The sequence below is a fragment of the Plecotus auritus genome (assembly GCF_963455305.1).
Source record: "Plecotus auritus genome assembly, chromosome: 4".
NCBI lineage: Eukaryota > Metazoa > Chordata > Mammalia > Chiroptera > Vespertilionidae > Plecotus > Plecotus auritus.
Genome location: NC_137775.1, coordinates 24,247,220 through 24,268,179, shown reverse-complemented (window position 1 = coordinate 24,268,179; position 20,960 = coordinate 24,247,220). Strand labels below are relative to the sequence as shown.

Genomic DNA, 20,960 nt, shown 5'->3' with positions numbered 1-20,960 from the left:
ACTGCAGTGAACCCCAGTTCCAGGCGAGCTTCTGGGGACCCACGCTCTTGTGGGGGGAGTCTGGACTCTCAGGCGGAGACTCGAGCTGGGGAAGGCGGAGGACTGAAAGCGCACATGCGCGCAAGGGCAAGGCTGACAGGAAGCCAAGACTGAGACTCCACCCCATCCAAGCTGAGCACAGAGGCTATTGCAATTTAGCAAGTCTAATCCTATAAGGCTGTCTCCAGCACCGAACTTCTCCCAGCATAGACACAGCTGATCCTTACAGCCAACTGGCCTGGAGGTCAATTCTTCCCAGTGATACCAACAACAATAAAGACTTAATTACAACAAGGCTGTACACACAGTCCACAAAGGGGTGCACCAAGAGTGTCCACCTCAGGTTAACTGGGGAAGCAGACCCACTGGGCCATATTGGAAACCTAGCACAAATATCTACCTTACCAACTCAGGGAATCAGTGAAAATGCGGGGTCAAAGAATCAGATCACAAACGAAAGAAATGGAGGAAAACAAACGACTGGATATAGAATTCAAAACCACGGTTATAAGACTTTTTAAGAATATCCTAGAAAAGGCCGATAAATATAACGAGACCCTCGAAGATATGAAAAAGGACCAACTAGAAATTAAACATACACTGACTGAAATAAAAAATATTATACAGAGACCCAGAAACAGAATAGAGGAACACAAGAATCAAGTCAAAGAATTGAAATACAAAGAAGCAAAAATCACTCAACCGAAAAAGCAAAAAGCAAAAAAAAAAATCCAAAAAGTTGAAGATAATGTAAGAAGACTCTGGGACAACTTCAAGCGTACCAACATCAGAATTATGGGGGTGCCAGAAGAAGAGAGAGAGCAAGATACTGAAAACCTATTTGAAGAAATAATGACCAAAAACTTCCCCCACCTGGTGAAAGAAATAGACTTACAAGTCCAGGAAGCCCACAGAACCCCAAACAAAAGGAATCCAAAGAGGACCACACCAAGACACATCATAATTAAAATGCCAAGAGCAAAAGACAAAGAGAGAATATTAAAAGCAGCAAGAGAAAAACAGTTAATTACCTACAAGGGAGCACCCATACGACTATCAGCTGACTTCTCAACAGAAACTATGCAGGCCAGACGGGAGTGGCAAGAAATTTTCAATGTGATGAATAGCAAGAACCTACAACCAAGATTACTCTACCCAGCAAAGCTATCATTCAGAATTGAAGGGCAGATAAAGAGCTTCACAGATAAGAAAAAGCTGAAGGAGTTCATCACCACCAAACCAGTATTATATGAAATGCTAAAAGGTATTCTTAAAGAAGAGGAAGAAGAAAAAAGTAAAGAGAAAAATTATGAACAACAAATACATATCTATCAACAAGCGAACCTAAAAATCAAGTGAATTAAAAACCTGAGGAACAGAATAATCTGGTGAATATAATAGAATCAGGGGCATAGATAGGGAGTGGACTGATAATTCTCAGGAGGAAAGGGGTATGGGGGGTTCATGAAGAGAATGGACAAAAATCATACACCTATGGATGAGGACAGTGGGGGGGGAGGTAAGGGCAGAAGGTGGGGTGGGAAATGGGTGGAGGGGAGCTATGGGGGGAAAAAGGAGAAATAATTGTAATAATCTGAATAAAGATTTATTTTAAAAAAAAAATGTAAAGCCTCTGGTAAGCCTTCACATTTTGCAAGCTCCTCTGGGTTTAGAAATGCATGAGAAGATGGGCATTCTTAAATCCCCCTTTGTACACAGTGCTCATTCCTATATTCTAGGTTCCCTTTCCCCTGGACCTACTGTAATTCATCCAGAATACAGCAAATCTGTTCATACCACTCTCAAGTTTAAAATTCTTAAGGGTTCCCTTCCTATGAGTTAAAAATAACATTTCAAGCACTCAAGCACTCCAGTCCCTTTTCTATCTGACCTCCTTGCCTCTTTGGCTTTCTGTCTTGCCATACAAGCTTAACCCCAAGGTTGGCTCCACTCAAGCACTCTCTATGAGCATGCCTTTAAACATGCTATTTCCTGTCACCAAAACCCATCCCCATCCCAGCCCTATTCTACTTGTCCCCAAAGATGAATTCATACTAGCTTTAACACTGTTTTACCATTGTTGATTTCCTTGTTGCTTCTTAAGGACGATTGCTTCTTATTTTTTATTCCTTGTGTCTTTCATGGTACCTGGCTTTAAACCAATCAACAAAAATGTCTTCACCACTTACTGTATTCTGGGGGGCTGTGCTAAGCAATGGGTAAGAGTGAGCTTCTGTCCTTGGGAGCTGCAACTCTAAGTGAGGCAGACAGGACATGGAGAGGGGATAGGTTAAAAAGAGAAAACACACAGAAGAAACTCTGTAAATGTCCCATTAATGAAATATGACAGAAAATAGTGTCTTTGTCTTTGTGACATTCACGTTCTAATAGAGGATATAGACAAGTAAAGCAGAGTGAATGTGTGTTTTCATTTAAATAAATACCACAAAAGGTCAAGAGGTGGTGAGACAATGGAAGACTGTCCCAAGTGTGTGATTCTTAGCAGGAGTTCCAGATGGACAAGTGGCTCAGAGGGAAGAGTCTGTACACAATCAAGGATGTAGGAGAGCAGTCTTTAAGACAATGCCAATTAAATTATTTTGTAGAGGATTTGGATGCACTGGGGACATAATGGAAGATGAGACTTCAAATCCTAGAAGACTTGGTATCCCAGACCAAGGAATTTAGGTTTTACCACTTAGAGAGGCTCGTCAATGTGTGTAGCACCCATTAGTGGTAAAATCAAGTCAGTGGATTGCCATCAGCAATTTAAAGGAATAAACTAGAATAGAAAATGTCAGTGCATTTTATGTAGAAAGGGTAAATTTTGGAATGGAACCAGTTGTTTGGTGGAACCTTTATACTTATTATAAATGCATATGTGCACAGGTAATTCTTACAGGACGTCAGTCCTGATCAAAAAGTTTTGAAAGCCACTGCCGCTGGTGACAGGGAACCACTAAAGAGCTGGGACTTTTGCATTTAGAAAGATGTCATGATTTCAGTAAGAACAGAGTAAAGGGCAAGGCCATTTCAAGGATGGCTTTAGGAATCCAGATGAAAGATGGTATAACAGTGATACTTGGATAGAGAAAAGGATGTAGACTGGAGAGCTAAATGATCAATAGACTTTATGATTCATCGCTTCTTTCCATTCGCACTACTAGTATTCTTGCTTGGTCCTTACCATTTCTTTTATAATCAACTAGAGGCCCGATGCATGAAATTCTTGCAAGGGGCTCAGCCCTCACAGCTGTGGCAGCTTGCCTTGACCCTTGCAGCACCGCCTTCGTCCAGAAGGACGTCTGGAAGGTCGTTTGGCTATCCAGTCTAATTAGCATATTATGCTTTTATTATTATAGATTCCTGAGTTAGCCAGCTAGCTATGTTCTTGACCATCTTAAATTCATCCTTCATTCTGCATTGAAAGACACATCTGACAATCTCACTCTCCTGCATACACTTCACTGACCACTAACTGCCTCATGACCCAACCTTTCTGTGGAGTTTCAGTTCTCGCCTCTCCTCCTTCAGCTCATTTTCTTCACATATTAGGAGTCATGCTATGAAGTAGCCCCAGGCACCAGTGAGAGAGGAATTTGCTTCCAGGTGCCTTCTCCTGAATTACATTAATGTTATCACCAACCTGCTGACAGGTACTCTCTGAAAAGGAGTAGCTGTGGAGGTCCCTGTTTATAATCAATTGAATTAGCCAAATAATTTCACTGGAAAACTTGCTTGACTATATCCGAATTGAAAGTTACTGTGGCATCATATAAACTAAGTCAGTGTTCTGCAATAAATATGACCCTTTGGAAACTGCAGAAGTTGTGTCCAATATCTAGTTGGATTTTAGGGCAAAGACAGCTAGGTTTCCACTCCCAGAAAACAAAAGGGATGATGAGACTAGCAGGCACTGCCTTAAGACTTCACAAATAAGTACCTGAACACTCCAGAATTGTTCTGCATCAGTTGATATCATTATCAGCGAACTCATTTTAAATTAAGGAGAATATCTGTTTACTATTACAAAGTAGGAAAAAACCACACTTGGAAAATCCCCAGGAGCTGGCCCATCTCTTTAATCACATCTGGCTATTTTGTAGTCTGAGGGAGCATTGCTTTGAGCTATCTTTTTTTTTTTTTTTTCAAATAAATTAATAAAATCAGAGCCAACTGGATTTAGCAGAGAAATTAGATGAATATTTTGCATGCACTATTCAGTAAGAGTAGCTGTATGGTTGACAGAGGGCCTTGCTTTCTCACCCCAGAGTCTAGAGAGGTAGTTGCTTCTAGTCTAGCTCAGGAGGCCAGGCTCCTATAGAGCCGGGGTGAAGGAATTTTTGATTTGTTCCGGGTAAGGCGGATGTCTCACCCCAGTCTATGTTTGTATACAATGCTCTCCACAACGGTTGTCTAGCTCTGAACAAAGCCATGGCCCAGGTGGCCAAGGAGCCAGGCCGTGGCTTGTATCCGGGCATTCATTTTGCTCACACACACAGCTGCTACAGCTTTCCAAGAGCCACTGTGACTTGTCTCTGAGGGACTCCAAAGGCACTCACAGTCAGTTACTCCCTCCAGCAGAGCAATTCTCCGCCTGAAGGAACACAATAGGCCTGTTGTGGCTTGAATTCCCTCAGGGGCAGAGAGCGGCTCCCCGATCAGCAGTTTTGGAGGACACCCGGCCTGACTAAGGCCAGAGGAGAGCCCGGTGAGTTTACTGACAACCAGCCTCTCTCAAGATAAAGTAAACATCATAAACCCTTCATTCATCGGCCTATAAAAACCACTTGGGAGGCTACAAAGCCAGGAAAATGTGTGAAGGGGTAGCAGGGAACGGACACACTGAAGCCAGTATGAGGACTTAGCCAAAACAGATAAAACATTTCAAGACAAAGCATGCAATTAATGCCAGCAACAGTGCTGTTACAATGTATGACTATTTTTATAACACCTTTCTCCCTGATGCTTCTGGAGAAATGGAATATTTCTATACTTCCCCTGCCACATTCTCTGTGGGAAGAAAGGGAATATCATCTTCCAATATTCAAAAGGCTCAGAATGGGTTTATTCATTGAAGGTCATTCAAATCTTGGGCCTTTCTAATAAAAGATTGCCTTGCCCACCCACACCTTGCCCCCAGTGGAATGCGGTAGGGAAACAAAACACATACCATTCTTTGAAGACTTGAGTTAAATGCATTTTGCAGTAAGTTTAAGTGAAATATAGATTATAATAATCAGAAATATGAGCTTAATACCTACACATATACTTCACAAGTAGATCCAGGCAAGCCATTTTTTTTGTTTGTTTGTTTTGTTTGTTTTTCCCCTGGGAGATTTAAGTAGAATATGGCTATTTGTTTCAAGTCTCCAATTCATATTTGCAGCTTGAATCTTTCCCCTGAAATCCAGACTTGATAATCCAGTTGCCTACCAGCTAGCTCACTTAGATGTCTTATAGCCGTATCACCACTCAGGTCTTTACTGAAAAGCCACCTTCTCAGGAAGAACTTCCTTTCTTATCCAATTAAAATTGCACCCTCTCACCCCAAATGATACTGATCACTTGTCTCTGCTTTGTTTTCTTCCTTACATAATATAGTTTACTTATTTTATTAAATAAATAATGTATTCCCTTAATAAATAAATGTACTCCCTTAGCTCTAAGTCAAGCTCCATGTGGGATGTTTTGTTAACTGTTGTGTTGCAGATGCCTAGATTATGCCTGACACATAGTTGGTCTTCCAAAATGAATGGTGAATGAATGAATAAAAGTTAAAAGGTTGAAAACATTAGATTGTTTTTTTGTTGTGCCTTTGTTTTTAGTTAGAAGATAACAAATCATTTTATGTCTACTTCATAGAATTCTACTTCATACTTGTTCTACTTAATAGAATAACTTTATGACAGTGACCCATGAAGGTGTGGGGTAAATTTGACTAGGGTTTTGTTTGGCCAACATTGTTTGTTTGCTTGGGGTTTTCATTTGTTTGTTTTGTTTTATAATTTAAATTTAAATGTCCTTAGCAAACTGGGACATTTGCTACAGTCCTCACCACTCCCTATTTTTATACCCTGGTCATAGGGCTTTATGGACTTTCTGTTCCTGCCAGCCTCTGAAAGCATTCAGTTTGACAATTATACCCTAGTAGAAATTAATTCAATGTTTGCTTTAACCAAGAGGTGTAGTTTTGACCACATAATTTACAGTGTGACTTTGGGCAACTTACTAACATCTTTGGGTCTCTTCTGACTCTAAAACTGTAGTAAAACAAATCAGTTGGTTGTTTGATAGCTTTGCTCAAGGTCATATAAACTATTTTGGGAATTCTTAGCTGGATACCAAATAAAATGACAATTCCTATGTGATTCTTAATCCCTCTGATTTCGAATATCCAACAGATCATTTAAATTTATCGATCATTTGTATACTTTGAAGTGGGATATAATGTACATAAATTCCTGTCTTTTGATAAAACCACTCTATAACCTAATGAAGGTTAGATTCAGTCATATAAACATTATTCCATTAAAATGAATAATTGTAAAATGATATTGTATGAGATTTACTTAAAATATAGTGGTCCCTGTCAGCCAGCATGGCTCAGTAGTTGAGCATCGACCTATGAACCAAGATGTCAGGGTTCAATTCCTGGTCAGGGCATATGCCTGGGTTGCGGGCTGGCGTTCCAGTGTGAGGCATGCAGGAGACAGCCAATCAATGATTCTCTCTCATCATTGAAGTTTCTATCTCTCCCTCTCCTTTCCTCTCTGAAATCAATAAAAATATTATATATATGTGTGTGTGTGTGTGTGTGTGTGTATAGTGGTCCATACATATAAGCTTTACATTTCAATATACCTAGACTCTTAATCAGTCAGGTCATAGAAATTTGTTTGAAGATAAATCTGTTTAAAATTCTATTCATAGTAACCCCAAAGTTAAATCTATTTGACAAAAGAGACATTGAAAATAAGCCAGAATAAAAGATTGTTTTTAAAATGCAATGTTAGCAACTAATCAGGAACAATTACCAAACATTAAGCTCAAAACCTTCTAAATAAAAATAATAAAAACAATTTTCATCTCTAATAAAATTTAGCACTTTTTAGATTGATCAAAAACATAATTGATACTAACAACAGAAAGAGATTCTACTATAGTCTCAAACTTTTAGATTTTCATTTAGACTTTTATTAATGAATCAAATAAATACTTTGACTACACTTATTAACATGCTTATGGGGCCCTAGAGTGCAAGAAATACTGATGAAACCTCTCAAAAAGCAACTTCTTTTATAATAAAAATTTTTGCAATAATGAAATATAGGTTAACTCATTTAGCAGCAATTATATCTTACACTACACAGTTAGTACTTTCTCTAGTTAGAATAACTACTATAATCTACCTTAGAGATTTATGAACTCCCATTTTATCAGCATAATTATTACAGTGAGAGTCAAAATAAAATAGTCATCATCTACTGAACACTATGCACCAGACAAAACACTTGGGCGTTAGATAACATCATAAAATCTTCACAACAACCAGGAAGAAAACACTGTTTCCCCATCTGTAAGAAAGACTCAGTGAGATGAAACAACCAGCCAGAAAACATACACTCCTGGAAAGTCATTGGTCAGCCCGATAGAGAAGTTGTGAGCCTGAGTTCTCCTTTCATGAATACCCATGCACCATATTTCCCACTGAAGCCCAATTAAACATCAAAGGAGGTCAAGTGCATTTGTTTATTCTTCTCTTTTGCACACTGTAGGTACGAAGATGGATCAAAAGTCCAATGGTCAGTGTGGACAAGCATCAGAGTCCCAGCCTGAAATACACAGGCCCCTCCGTGGTGCACACCCCCCACGGGGAGCCCGACTTTGAGCCTTCCTTGTGTCAGATGTGCCTAGGAGACCATGCTTTCCAAAGCGGGGTTCTCCCTCAGGAGAAGGAGTCGTGTTCATGGGAAACTCAACCCAGGTGTGAAGTAAGTTTATTTTTGCTCTGGATTCATTCTCCTAAAAGAATTCTAGGCCTTTGTTTTGTGCTTTTTTGGGGGAGTGGGGGGAGGTGTTGTTGTTGTTGTTGTTGCTATTGTTTGTATCTATGCTGTAGTATGCCAAAAGAAAAATTCTTAAGGTACATTCAGCTTCAGAGAATATACAATTTGGCTTTTTTTTTTTTAGCCCATTGTACTAATTTTTTTTAATATGTTGTATTTTTTTAGAGTAGTTTTAGGTCCACAGCAAAATAAAGAAGATGGAGATTTCCTGTACATCTCTGCTTCCATACATGCAAAGGCTCCCCCTCTATTAACAGGCCCCACTAGAGTGGTGTATTTGTTACAATTGATGAACCTTAGCACTTATGTTTACATCACCACTCAAAGTCTTTAGTTTGCACTAGGGTTCACTTTTAGTGTTGTATGTTCTCTGGTTTTGAACCAATTTATAATGGCATGTATCTATCATCAAAGTATCAGAGTATAGTTTCACTAACCTAAAAATCTTCTGTGCTCCACCTACTTAGCCTTCTCTCCCCAAAACCCCTGGAAATAACTGATTCTTTTTATTGTTTTCATAGTTTTGCCTTTTCCAATTGCCATATAGTTGGAATCATATAGTATCTGGTACTATTTTATGTTATTACAAGACTGATACAGCAATGTTTTGGTCCATTAAAAGTCTCATTAGTTGTTTGCTCACACAGAGACCAATGCTTGTATGGTGTGAGAAATATATCATAACAGTCATCTACAGGTGTGTAGCTTCCATGGAAATATTTAGCTAAACATAATTTGACCCATAACAAAGCACTGCATCATATGCCCATGTTTTCATATATACTCATATTTTTACTAAAATTTATTTTACTCTGCTACTCCAAGAATTTTTTTGTCTTAATATAGCTAATCCAAGAAGGTCAGATTACTGACTTAACTTAAAAGTTCTAAAATTTTGCCGAAACCGGTTTGGCTCAGTGGATAGAGCGTCAGCCTGTGGACTGAAGGGTCCCGGGTTCGATTCCGATCAAGGGCATGTACCTTGGTTGTGGGCACATCCCCAGTGGGAGGTGTGCAGGAGGCAGCTGATCAATGTTTCTCTCTCATCAATGTTTCTAGCTTTCTATCCCTCTCCTTTCCTCTCTGTAAAATATCAATAATAAAAAAAAAGAACTTTAAAAAAAAAAAGTTCTAAAATTTTGAAAATTTACAGTTATATTTTTAACTTGTAACTCAATTAGTCTCAAATTTATTTTGACTTTTTAAATTATTATATTAAATGTTTATTTTATGTTATTCCCACCTTATTGACATAAAAACACATTAATAAGATAAAACATGTTATTATAAAGTAGAATTAATTGTAAGTGATCTTCCAATATGTAATTTTAAATCAGTGCATCATAAGATGATAAATATTAATAGCTCTGTCTCCTTTTTTAAAATGGTGTTTTCCAGAGATAAATCATGTTAGCTGCTAAACAAACAAACAAAAAAAAAGACCATAAACTCTGGAATCTGAGTTTCTTTTGACCCTGAGATAACGCACTGTCTCAGAATCTGTTCTTTTCTGAAAAAGTGACACCTGCCTGTGTATTTTTAGGGTTATTGGAAATATCAAATGAGATAATGCATATGAAATAGTTCATAATCTATAAAGTGCCACACTAATATAAACCATTAGTACTATGTTTGCTGATTTATATATTAGCTAAGTCTGTGAATCTGTAACACTAAATTAGACTCCCACAACTAGGTGAGCACTTTGCTGATTGATGAACATTTGTCATGTGCATTTATTGTTCAGCTATTCTCTGGCTTAATGCCAGGTTGGCCATAAAAGGCAGTAAGTAGATTCTAAAGGCAAGGATTGCCAAACTTTTTCTGTAAAGGGCCAGATAGTATATATTTTAGACTTTGCAGGCCATACAGTCTCTGTCACTTACATTCAGCTCTGTTCTTGTAGGAAAAGCAGCCATAGATAATACACAAATGAATGGGCCTGGTTGTGTTCTAATAAAACTTTTATTTACAAAAACATGTGCCTAGCCCACCAGCAATAGTTTGCAGACTCTTAGACTCTTAGAGTTGAAAAAAGTTTGCCAACTCTTTAGATTATAAAGTACTATTCATGACAGATGCAGAGAGAGGGCTCTGCAGATCATACAGAGCAGAAATGCCTAGGATTAAATGTTTATTTAAGGGCTTACTACACGCCCCCTTTGTTAGGGGCTAGGGATAAATGAATGAATAAATGGAATTCCACACAAGAGGAAACAATAAACAAAGGGCTGGAAAGAATTTAAAGCAACACTGTGATTCATTCTTTTACTTTATCTGGGATAACAGGTGAATCATTCTCCAATTTACAATGGATTACCTGGTTCTGGTTTTGCTGGACATTTTTTTTTTTCTTAAAGTCACCACAAATCAAGAAGACAGTTCTATTCCAACAGTTTGAAAACAAATCTATATTTTGTGAGAGTGTAGGGATTAAACCATGAAATATTTCCTTGAGAAGGCACCTCTCCCCTTTTAGGAAGTGGAGTTGTGTGATGAGATGATGGAGAGGCTGTTAGATGCAGAGGCCTGATAATAAGAACGCCAACCTGTTCCCTTGACAACTCCTGATGTGGATTATTTTAAGAAAGTCATTAATTCATCCTTCCCTCTCAATGTTCCCTCCTATGAAAACATGTTATTCATGCTGCCATCAAGTTTTTTTCAGGAGTTTTTTTTTTTTTTTTTTTTTTTTTTTTTGCAATTTGCAGATGAGATGGGATTTTTAAAATCTCTTGTAATGTAAACATATGTGTAAATAGTGCTAGACTCAGGCAACATTCTGGGGCCAGCTCAACCTCAAGGTCAATATATGAACTTGGAAAAGTCACAAAACCTTTCAAATATCAGATGATAGGCCTAACCTAATTAACTTTTTAAATCTAAATTCCTACAGTTTGAATTTGATAACCTTAAGTGACAATGAACTCTGTAATGGATGTGTCAAGATAAAACATAGAAAATGAAGTGAGAATAATTTAAATAATGAAGAAAGCAAATAAAGTGCTAGTCTTTTATGAGTAATTGTGGAATCTTTTTTCCTGACTTTATAAATAGTACATTCTAAATGCTACCTTTCATGGCCAACAATCTCTGAGTTACATTGCTTGTGCCAGGCCTTGCCAATGGTCTCAGCGGTGGGCAAACTACGGCCTGCGGGCCGGATCCGGCTGTTCTCTCCGGTTCTCTTGCTCTCCCCTCCACTCCTTTACTTTGAATTTATATTAGTTCACACAAACACTCCATCCATGCTTTTGTTCCGGCCCTCCGGTCCAGTTTAAGAACCCATTGTGGCCCTCGAGTCAAAAAGTTTGCCCACCCCTGGTCTAGTTAGTGGCCTTTAAACGTGTTTCACCCATGGGAGAAAGTAGAATACACGTATTGCCAATACATTACCCAGAAGAACAGTGATATTGCAATGTTACTAGTTGTTACTAAAGAGGACTATTTGTGAATAAGCAGACCTTTCTGGAAATGAAACTGAAAATGCATGCTAGTGGAATTCAAGTTGTAGCATTTCAGTCTGAAATCAACATTTAGGCCACAAAGAGATGGAAACCAAACTAGTTTTTCAATGGGTGCACGCCAACTAAACACATTCACACACTGTTCTGCACCATATCTCTCACAGCACTTACAATACCCAGATCAACAAAGTTGGAAGGGGAGGAAAGGAATGTTTTAGAGTAGGAGTGGGGAAGGAAATCTGTTAGGCAAAGCATAGGATTGGATCAAAGTGTCAGCCTGAACATACAATGTCATCTCTCCTTCCTGCCTTAAATGACAGAAAATACACACACACACACACACACACACACACACACACACCATATTTTAATTTATAATAGTGCTAGAAGAAAAAGTATGCTCTTGTATGGATAAGGAATAATAAAGACTTTTGATATGATTATGAGATTGATGAGGAAACCACAAGGAACTGCTGCAGCAGATGGGGACATTGCAAGCTTATGCATTCAAAAGGACCTTGAAATTGGAAAATAAAGATGTTCTTGGGAGGCCTTAATAAAAAGGAAAGTAGTTTTAGCAATATAAATTTCAGACAATGTGCTATGTAAGACAAAACATTTTTTAAAGGAACAAAGAGGAATATTTCACATTGATAAAAGATATCTACTAAGAAGATAAAGCACTCACAAACCTTTATGCACTTAACAGCATAACATGGAAATCTTTAAAGCAGCAGCTTATAGAAATACAAAGAGAAATTGGCAAATTCATATCACAGAGGGACATTTTTATCATAATTCTCCCAGAAATTGTCAGTTCAAGACTGAAAATATGTAAGGGTAGAGGGTTTTAATAAAACAATTGACTAACTATGATTTATGTACAGATTTGTTTCTAATAAATAAAGAATACACATTACTTTAAGCATGCATGGAACAGTTACAAAAACTGACCAAGAATTAGATCACAAAGAATATCTCATCAAATTCCAAAATACAGAAATCACACAGACCATACACACTAGCTGATTACAATTTGATAAAATTAGAAACTAACAACAATATAAAGGGCCAACCATCATCCCCAGACAATCCATCCACCTGGAATCCACGAACACCCTTCCTGGTAACTCTGGGCTTACATAGAAAATGAAAGAGGAGCTTAAAAACTAATTTAAGTGCTTACATCACCACCAGGAAAATGCAAATTGAAACAATGAAATCCCACTTGTTTTTAATCCATCAGATTGTCAAAGGTTGTATTGGTAAAAGTATGGGCCAAAACACTGTTGGTTAAGAAGTTTTTTTGGCAATGTTCCTCTATTTAAAATTTTCAAATCTCATACCTTGTAATTTAGCAAATCTAGTTCTCTGTACTTATTTATGTGATAATGAGGATGGGTACACTGATATCCATTGCAATATTGGAAATGCTAAAAAAAAAAAAGTAACATCCATGGGTAACAAAACTGTAACTCATAGGGAATTATTAATTATGGCATATTTATATATGAAATACTATGGAATTATGGCATATTCATACTAATTCATACTATATGGCTAACAAAATCATAAACTCATAGGGGATTATTAACTATGATATATTCATATGATGGAATCTCATTAAAAATGAAATCCTGACCTAGCTGGTTTGGATAGAATGTTGGCCTGTGGACTGAAGTGTCCAGGGTTCGATTCTAGTCAAGGGCACATGCCCAGGTTGTGGGCTCGATCCCCAGTAGGGGGTGTGCAGGAGGCAGCCGATCAATGATTGTCTCTCATCATTAATGTTTCTATCTCTTTCTCCCTCTCCCTTCCTTTCTGAAATCAATAAAAGTATATTTTTAAAAAATGAAATCCTTACGTACTGACATATCCCAAAGGCATATTAAGTCAGGAAAGCAGTTAAGAATGAATGTGTATCTAGCATTATCATAGTTATATTTTTAAGACTTTATATTTCTCTCTCCATGTCTGTGTATCGCATGCTTGTGTGTATGTAAATGCAAATACTAAAAAGATCTAGAAGTATGTACATCAAACTGAAGTGGTGCTTACCATTGTCAAGACATTACATTGAGAGGTGATGAGGTGGGAGAGAGTAATCAAGAAGGACTTTAGCTTTGTCTATATTGGTTGAAATTTTCAAGATCATATTAATGTACTACCTGTGGGTTTGGAGAAAGTCCACAGTAGACTCACTTGTAGCAAATGAGTATTTACAACTCAATCCTATTAGTAGAAAGTCAGGCACCATCACAAAGATGGTTTCACACCATGAAACCATTCCATCACCACAGCACAAGGCTCCTACAAGAAAATGGAAAACACACAATATTTATGCTCTCACAGCACCTTGCTTATACTTCTTTTTGTCAATTATTTTGCCCTGCCCTGAGTCCATTTATTCTCCAAGCTCCTAGCACTAATTAAATGTAGCATGTTTGCCCTGGCCAGTGTGGCTCAGTTGGTTGGTCATGATCCCATGCACTGAAAGGTTCCAGGTTCCCAGTCAGGGCACATGCCCGGGTTGCGGGCTTGATCCTCCATAGGGAACATGCAGGAGGCAGCCAATCAATATCTTACTCTCACATCAATGTTTCTTTCTCTCCCGCTCCCTTCCTCTCTCTCTACAAATCAATTTAAAAATTTTTTAATCTATCTTTTAAAAGAAACAACTAATGTGTTTATTTTCCTATCTACTCCCAGGGCCTTACATACATGTTATAGAGTTATGTGCCCTATTTTTCTCTTTGCCTTTGTTAGCTCAAATTGAAATTTTCTTCATGCAAATTTTTTTTTAACATGAAAAGGAGAGAGTGAGGGAACTCTGCAGCCCATGCTGGCTGTAAATCTCATGCATTCCAGAGGCACGCCTGATTTTCATTAAGATGGCCCTCTCATATGGAATAGATTTGGCTGAGTGAGGATTTCCTCAGACTGCTCTGTCTTTCAATTCAAGACAGCTCAAAAGGTGCTGAGTCAGCAGCCAACAACTGAAGCCAGGGTAGCGCCGTGTGCTTTTTTTTTAAGGCTTAGTGAAGCTGGGCCTCTGGAAGGAGCCGTCACACTTGGAGAAGTTATTACCATGTTCCTACTAATAGCAAGATTAACATGCAGTCTTTGACATGATTAAATATAAGGTTACTTCCTTTCCTTCCTCTTCAACAAATCACCAAAGACTATAATAGAAGGCTCTTTTAACTAAACTGACTTCACACCATTCTGGGAGGGAGTGTGCCTCCCATCGCTTGTTGTGTTTCAGATGCCATACCTCCATCCGTTAGCTCCCACAGTCCATGCAGGTGTGCCTTGACCTTTGATTTCATCTCAAAATTGAGCTGTGCCTTTGAAGCCCAGGAAGCTCGTGGTGAAGTGGTCAGCTGAGGAACAGTTTCCATACTGACTTACTTTCATATTGCCTTGAGTCTATCTGATCTTTCTTAAGAAGAGGCTATAAAATATATACTTTAAATCAGACTTTATAGATTTCTGGTTTCTTTCAATTTACATGGTAAAAATGTTTTGTGTTTTTTTTTAAAAAGGCTACAGGGAATAAAATAATATTGCTTCAAATAGCCCTCTTCCCCATTTTCTGCTCTTGACATGATGTGTTAGGGTCTCTGGGGGATGTCTGCTGATTTCGAAGCTTATCACCCACAATCGTCCTTATTCTGCACTAAATTTTAAGTCATGTAATCATTGAAGAAGCACTCACTGCATAAAATGAAAAATTACACTACTAAAGAAGGGTAAGAAAATGCCCTTTTCTTTTGTTCTGCATACTTAGAATGCGATGGAGGGGATGACATGCTACCCAGGACAAAGACTGGGTTCTGCATCCAGCGCTGCACTGGTGGGTCATGTGACCTTACACTTGTTACTTGATTTCCTGGAGCTCACCTGCATATTGTGTCAAGTAGCACAATGCTACTTATCTCACTTGGCTGATGAGAGAGAATGGGGATCAAATGAGAGAGATCATGTGAAAGCTCTTAAAAATAATAACTGTAAGTAGCATTTGAAATATTATTAGTTTGGCAAATACATCTAAGGGTACAAAAATCTGAAAAGACAAAGCAAGTAAATCAGCCTTAAGCAAATCATTCACTACATGTCCCAGCTTTCTTAATTACAATACTAATAATAATTATCTATAATAATAAAAGTGTAATATGCAAATCAACCAAACGACCGAACAGCAGAAAGACTGCCTGACGACCTTCTGGACGACCACGCTATGACACCCACTGGTGCCAGGCCAGCCAAGGCGGGTGTGATGCAATTGGTCGGGGCCTGACCATTGCCCCCATGATAGCCCTGCAGAGGGAGGCCCAGGCTACCCACCTGGTGGGGCGATCTATCAATTGGGGCGGGGGGGGGGGGGGGCAGGGAGTCTTCACAATTGCCCCAAAGAGGGAGGCCCAGGCTACCCAGCGCTGGCGCTACAGCAAGTGGCCAGGGCCTCCCTCTGTGGGGCGATCCATTGCGGAGCCCCGGCCGAGTGGGCATGGCCTACCTCTTTGGGGTGATCCATTGCAGGGCTCCCAGACTGTGAGAGGGAACAGGCCAGGCTGAGGGAACAGGCCAGTCTATGGATGAGGACAGTGGTGGGGAGGTAAGGGCAGAGGATGGGGTGGGAACTGGGTGGAGGGGAGCTATGGGGGGAAAAAAGAGGAACAATTGTAATAATCTGAACAATAAAGATTTATTAAATTTTAAAAAAAATAAAAAGAAATACCTGAATCAGCCCAGCCGGTGTGGCTCAGTGATTGAGCATTGATCTATGAACCAGGAGGTCAGGGCACATGCCTGGGTTTCGGGCTCTATCCCCAGTAGGGTGCATGCAGGAAGCAGCTGATCAATGAGTCTCTCTCATCACTGATATTTCTATCTCTCTCTCCATCTCCTTTCCTCCCTGAAATCAATAAAAAAATATTTTTAAAAAAGAAGAAAAAAAAAAGATGTTTGTTTCAGGTAGGGATATGTAAAATAGAGGCAACTCTTCTGGTTTCTCCTTGCAGTTTTCAATATGTTTTCCTTTGTTCTATAATGATTTGAAACGTCCTAAGTAACTTTCAATTCAAGCAATTCTTCTTGGCTAAGAGGTGGAATTATTATAATGGCATTATTGTATTGAGATGTTTAAAAATAAACAATTTTGTTTTCTTTCCATACCAACTGGTTTTATTTTTTTTGGAGCCTTTTTGCTTTTCCCTACATGCACTTCCTTTGTACATGATTATTGTCATAGTGTATATATGATATTGAAGCTGCCTTTTTTCACTTAACATTTATTGGAAACATTTGTATGTTGTAACATATATTTAATTATCATTATGGTTAACATTGCATTAAATTGATATCATTTTATGCAACCACATACCTACTGTTAGCATTTTCATTTTATTATTTTTTTTCTCTTTTTGATAAGTCTGCAAGTGATTTTTCTCCCTCAATTTGAATAACCTTAGGATAAATTGAACCTTAGGATAAATTCCCAGTAGTGGAGTACAGTTTAAAGATAATTATGGTTTTAGCCAAAATATTTTTGAGATTAATTTAGAGTCAACTCAATAAAAAATGCCACCAGCATTATCTAAATAAATCTACTGCACTAGCACTTCATCTTTTTTTTTAAATAAATCTTTATTCAGATTATTACAATTATTTCTCCTTTTTCCCCCCATAGCTCCCCTCCACCCATTTCCCACCCCACCTTCTGCCCTTACCTCCCCCCCACTGTCCTCATCCATAGGTGTATGATTTTTGTCCAGTCTCTTCATGAACCCCCCATACCCCTTTCCCCCTGAGAATTATCAGTCCACTCCCTTTCTATGCCCCTGATTCTATTATATTCACCAGATTATTCTGTCCCTCAGGTTTTTAATTCACTTGATTTTTAGGTTCACTTGTTGATAGATATGTATTTGTTGTTCATAATTTTTCTCTTTACTTTTTTCTTCTTCCTCTTCTTTAAGAATACCTTTTAGCATTTCATATAATACTGGTTTGGTGGTGATGAACTCCTTTAGCTTTTTCTTGTCTGTGAAACTCTTTATCTGCCCTTCAATTCTGAATGATAGCTTTGCTGGGTAGAGTAATCTTGGTTGTAGGTTCTTGCTATTCATCACATTGAAAATTTCTTGCCACTCTCGTCTGGCCTGCATAGTTTCTGTTGAAAAGTCAGCTGACAGTCGTATGGGTGCTCCCTTGTAGGTAACTAACTGTTTTTCTCTTGCTGCTTTTAATATTCTCTCTTTGTCTTTTGCTCTTGGCATTTTCATTATGATGTGTCTTGGTGTGGTCCTCTTTGGATTCCTTTTGTTTGGGGTTCTGTGGGCTTCCTGGACTTGTAAGTCTATTTCTTTCACCAGGTGGGGGAAGTTTTCGGTCATTATTTCTTCAAATAGGTTTTCAGTATCTTGCTCTCTCTCTTCTTCTGGCACCCCCATAATTCTGATGTTGGTACACTTGAAGTTGTCCTAGAGTCTTCTTACATTATCTTCAACTTTTTGGATTTTTTTTTTTTGCTTTTTGCTTTTTGCTTTTTCGGTTGAGTGTTTTTTGCTTCTTTGTAATTCAATTCTTTGACTTGATTTTTGTGTTCCTCTTGTCTGTTTTTGGGTCTCTGTATAATATTTTTTATTTCAGTCAGTGTATGTTTAATTTCTAGTTGGTCCTTTTTCATATCTTCGAGGGTCTCGTTGTATTTATCGGCCTTTTCTAGGATATTCTTAAAAAGCCTTATAACCGTGGTTTTGAATTCTATATCCAGTCGTTTGTTTTCCTCCATTTCTTTTGTTTGTGATCTGATTCTTTGACGCCACATTTTCACTGATTCCCTGAGTTGGTAAGGTAGATTTGGGTGCTAGGTTTCCAATATGGCCCAGTGGGTCTGCCTCCCCAGTTAACCTGAGGTGGACACTCTTGGTGCACCCCTTTGTGGACTGTGTGTACAGCCTTGTTGTAATTAAGTCTTTATTGTTGTTGGTATCACTGGGAAGAATTGACCTCCGGGCCAGTTGGCTGTAAGGATCAGCTGTGTCTATGCTGGGAGAAGTTCGGTGCTGGAGACAGCCTTATAGGATTAGACTTGCCAATTTGCAATAGCCTCTGTGCTCAGCTTGGATGGGGTGGAGTCTCAGTCTTGGCTTCCCCTCAGCCTTGCCCTTGCATGCACGTGCGTGCCTTCAGACCTCTGCCTTCCCAGCTCCCGAGTCTCCGCCCGAGAGTCCAGGCTTCCCCCACAAGAGCGTGGGTCCCCAGGGGCTCGCCTGGAACTGGGGTTCACTGCAGTCAGAACTGGGGCTCAGTGCATTCAGGAGCCTCTGACTCCCTTCCACTAGGGAAAGCCTGTGGCAACCTCCACAGCCTTTGTGCGCACTGGCGCGCGCGTGCTTTCAGTCCTCCGCCTTCCCCGGCTCCCAAGTCTCCGCCCGAGAGTCCAGACTCCCCCCGTAAGAGCGTGGGTCCCCAGGGGCTCGCCCGGAACTGGGGTTCAGTGCAGTCAGAACTGGGGTTCAGTGCGGTCGGGGGCTTCCTTCCCCCTTCTGCCAGAGAAAGTCAGCCAGGCTCTCAGCCACCCTTCCTCTCTGCGTGCACAAAGACCCTTTGCCGTACCTCCAATTCTCTGTGAGCTTTTCTCTTTCCTTCTAGTTGTAGAATTTTCACTCAGCCAGCTTTCCTGTGGTTCTGGATGGTGTCCGTTCTGTCTTTTAGTTGTAGTTTTGAAATTGTTGTGCGAGGCAGCAGTTTAGGTGTTTACCTATGCTGCCATCTTGGTTCTGTGTCTCAGCACTTCATCTTTTGAAGGTCGAGGCATGTTTTTATTTTTGTGAGTTTAATTAAATGATGAGATATGTATTTCTTAGATTACCAAAAATATTTAGAAATTTATCCATTTTTTAATTTGCTACTTGTAATTTCTAATGGGAATTGTTTCATTCTATTCTTGCCTCTTTATCTGTTGGAATTTTGCAATTTTTGTAAATTTAAATGAATTCTTTCAATGTACATTTAAATTTTCTCTTAATCCTATCTGTGGCAGATATTTTTCCCTAAACTGAGTTCTTGGTTATTACACACTCAAAAAGGTCTGCTTTCTGTACTGTTAGGGAGGGAATGTCAATGTTAGCTAAAGCTAAAATCAGCACACTCTCTTCCCCAAAAAGGTCCTATTGCCAAAAGAAAGGTTGCATGTGAAAGAATGCCAGGTCCTAGGTGATTATGGCTTTCTGTCTGTGCCACATGCACATTTGATCTGGCCAGACAGCTTGATAACCAGGAAGCTGGCTCCTCTTCCAGGAGTATTTCCATGTTTCCAGTCTGTTTCCAGGCCTCTTAGTGCCAGGAGGCCCCTCTCTCTGATTCAATGCTGCCTTCTCTTCCAGGAAAGGGCCTAGAATCAGGAGGGGAGCTCTGCCAGGATGCAGGGCACAGGAGGGGGCAGCATGGACTCCAAGTCACTCTCTCTCCCCTGTAGGCACTAACCAAAGGATTGCTTTATCCACAACTTGGCAAACACTTCTGCTGTCTTTAAAGACATGATTCAAATCACAAAGATTAAATTTTAGCGTCAGGACTTTAGGGTAAAACAAGTTTGTGTCTGCACTCATAGTTTGCTTCATTTTTTATTACCTAAGCTCTCCTATGAGTTACATCCCACCATATGCCTCTTTCCCAGGTGATAACTCTAGAAGGAGATAAGGGGCTCCATCCAGGCTATTTAGGACATAAAATATTCCAAGAAAGTTGCTCCCTGAACTCTCCTAGAAATCTCTAACCCTTGGTTACACTTACCCTTGGGTTGGAGCATATTGTGTTGGCTCTTGTTGTACGTAACCAAATCTTTCCTGCTTCTAATTAAACTTATTCCTTTTAGTATAGTGTTTCCCAGAAACCATATGGCTATTTTCCACTAAAATAATATCCCTTCTTAGTAGTTTTGAGACTTTGAAATTTTTAAAAGAAGAATTTTTACAAACTACTAAAAATTTACAAGCAAGAACAGAATTTAAGGAATAAAATGAAATTTAATTGCATGTCATTTGACTTTTGGGCATTATTTCTCATTTTCTCAAAGTTTACAATTATATGTATTTCCTTGGATTGCTTATTGAAATGATAGAATTTATTCTATTAAGTAGCATCCCTATGGTGTAAACTACTCTCTAAAGAACACAGTAAACAAAAACATAAAGAATTTCAGAAAAATATTTATGATTATTTCTTAAAACAGTATATCTTAATTCTAAAATTTGCTTTTGGGGCCTGAAAAGACTCTTCTTACAAAATTCTCTCAAGAAAAAGAAGTAAAAATTATTACTATCACTTTGATATTTCCTAGTCACATGGAGTAAATTGCTTCTTGTTCATTCTGCTT

General features: G+C 38.9%; 1 protein-coding gene across 2 annotated transcripts in view; it reads left to right on the top strand.

Annotated features, from left to right (window-relative positions):
- SGK1 (serum/glucocorticoid regulated kinase 1) overlaps window positions 1-20,960 on the top strand; it is a 111,074-nt gene that overhangs the window by 28,710 nt on the left and 61,404 nt on the right. Inside the window, exon 2 of one of the 2 annotated variants that reach the window (XM_080666806.1) lies at window positions 7,818-8,033. In XM_080666806.1, the coding sequence (XP_080522932.1) occupies window positions 7,818-8,033 (216 nt within the window). Of the gene's footprint in view, window positions 1-7,817; window positions 8,034-20,960 lie in introns of those variants that run through there. The other variant, XM_080666808.1, reaches the window with a different exon arrangement.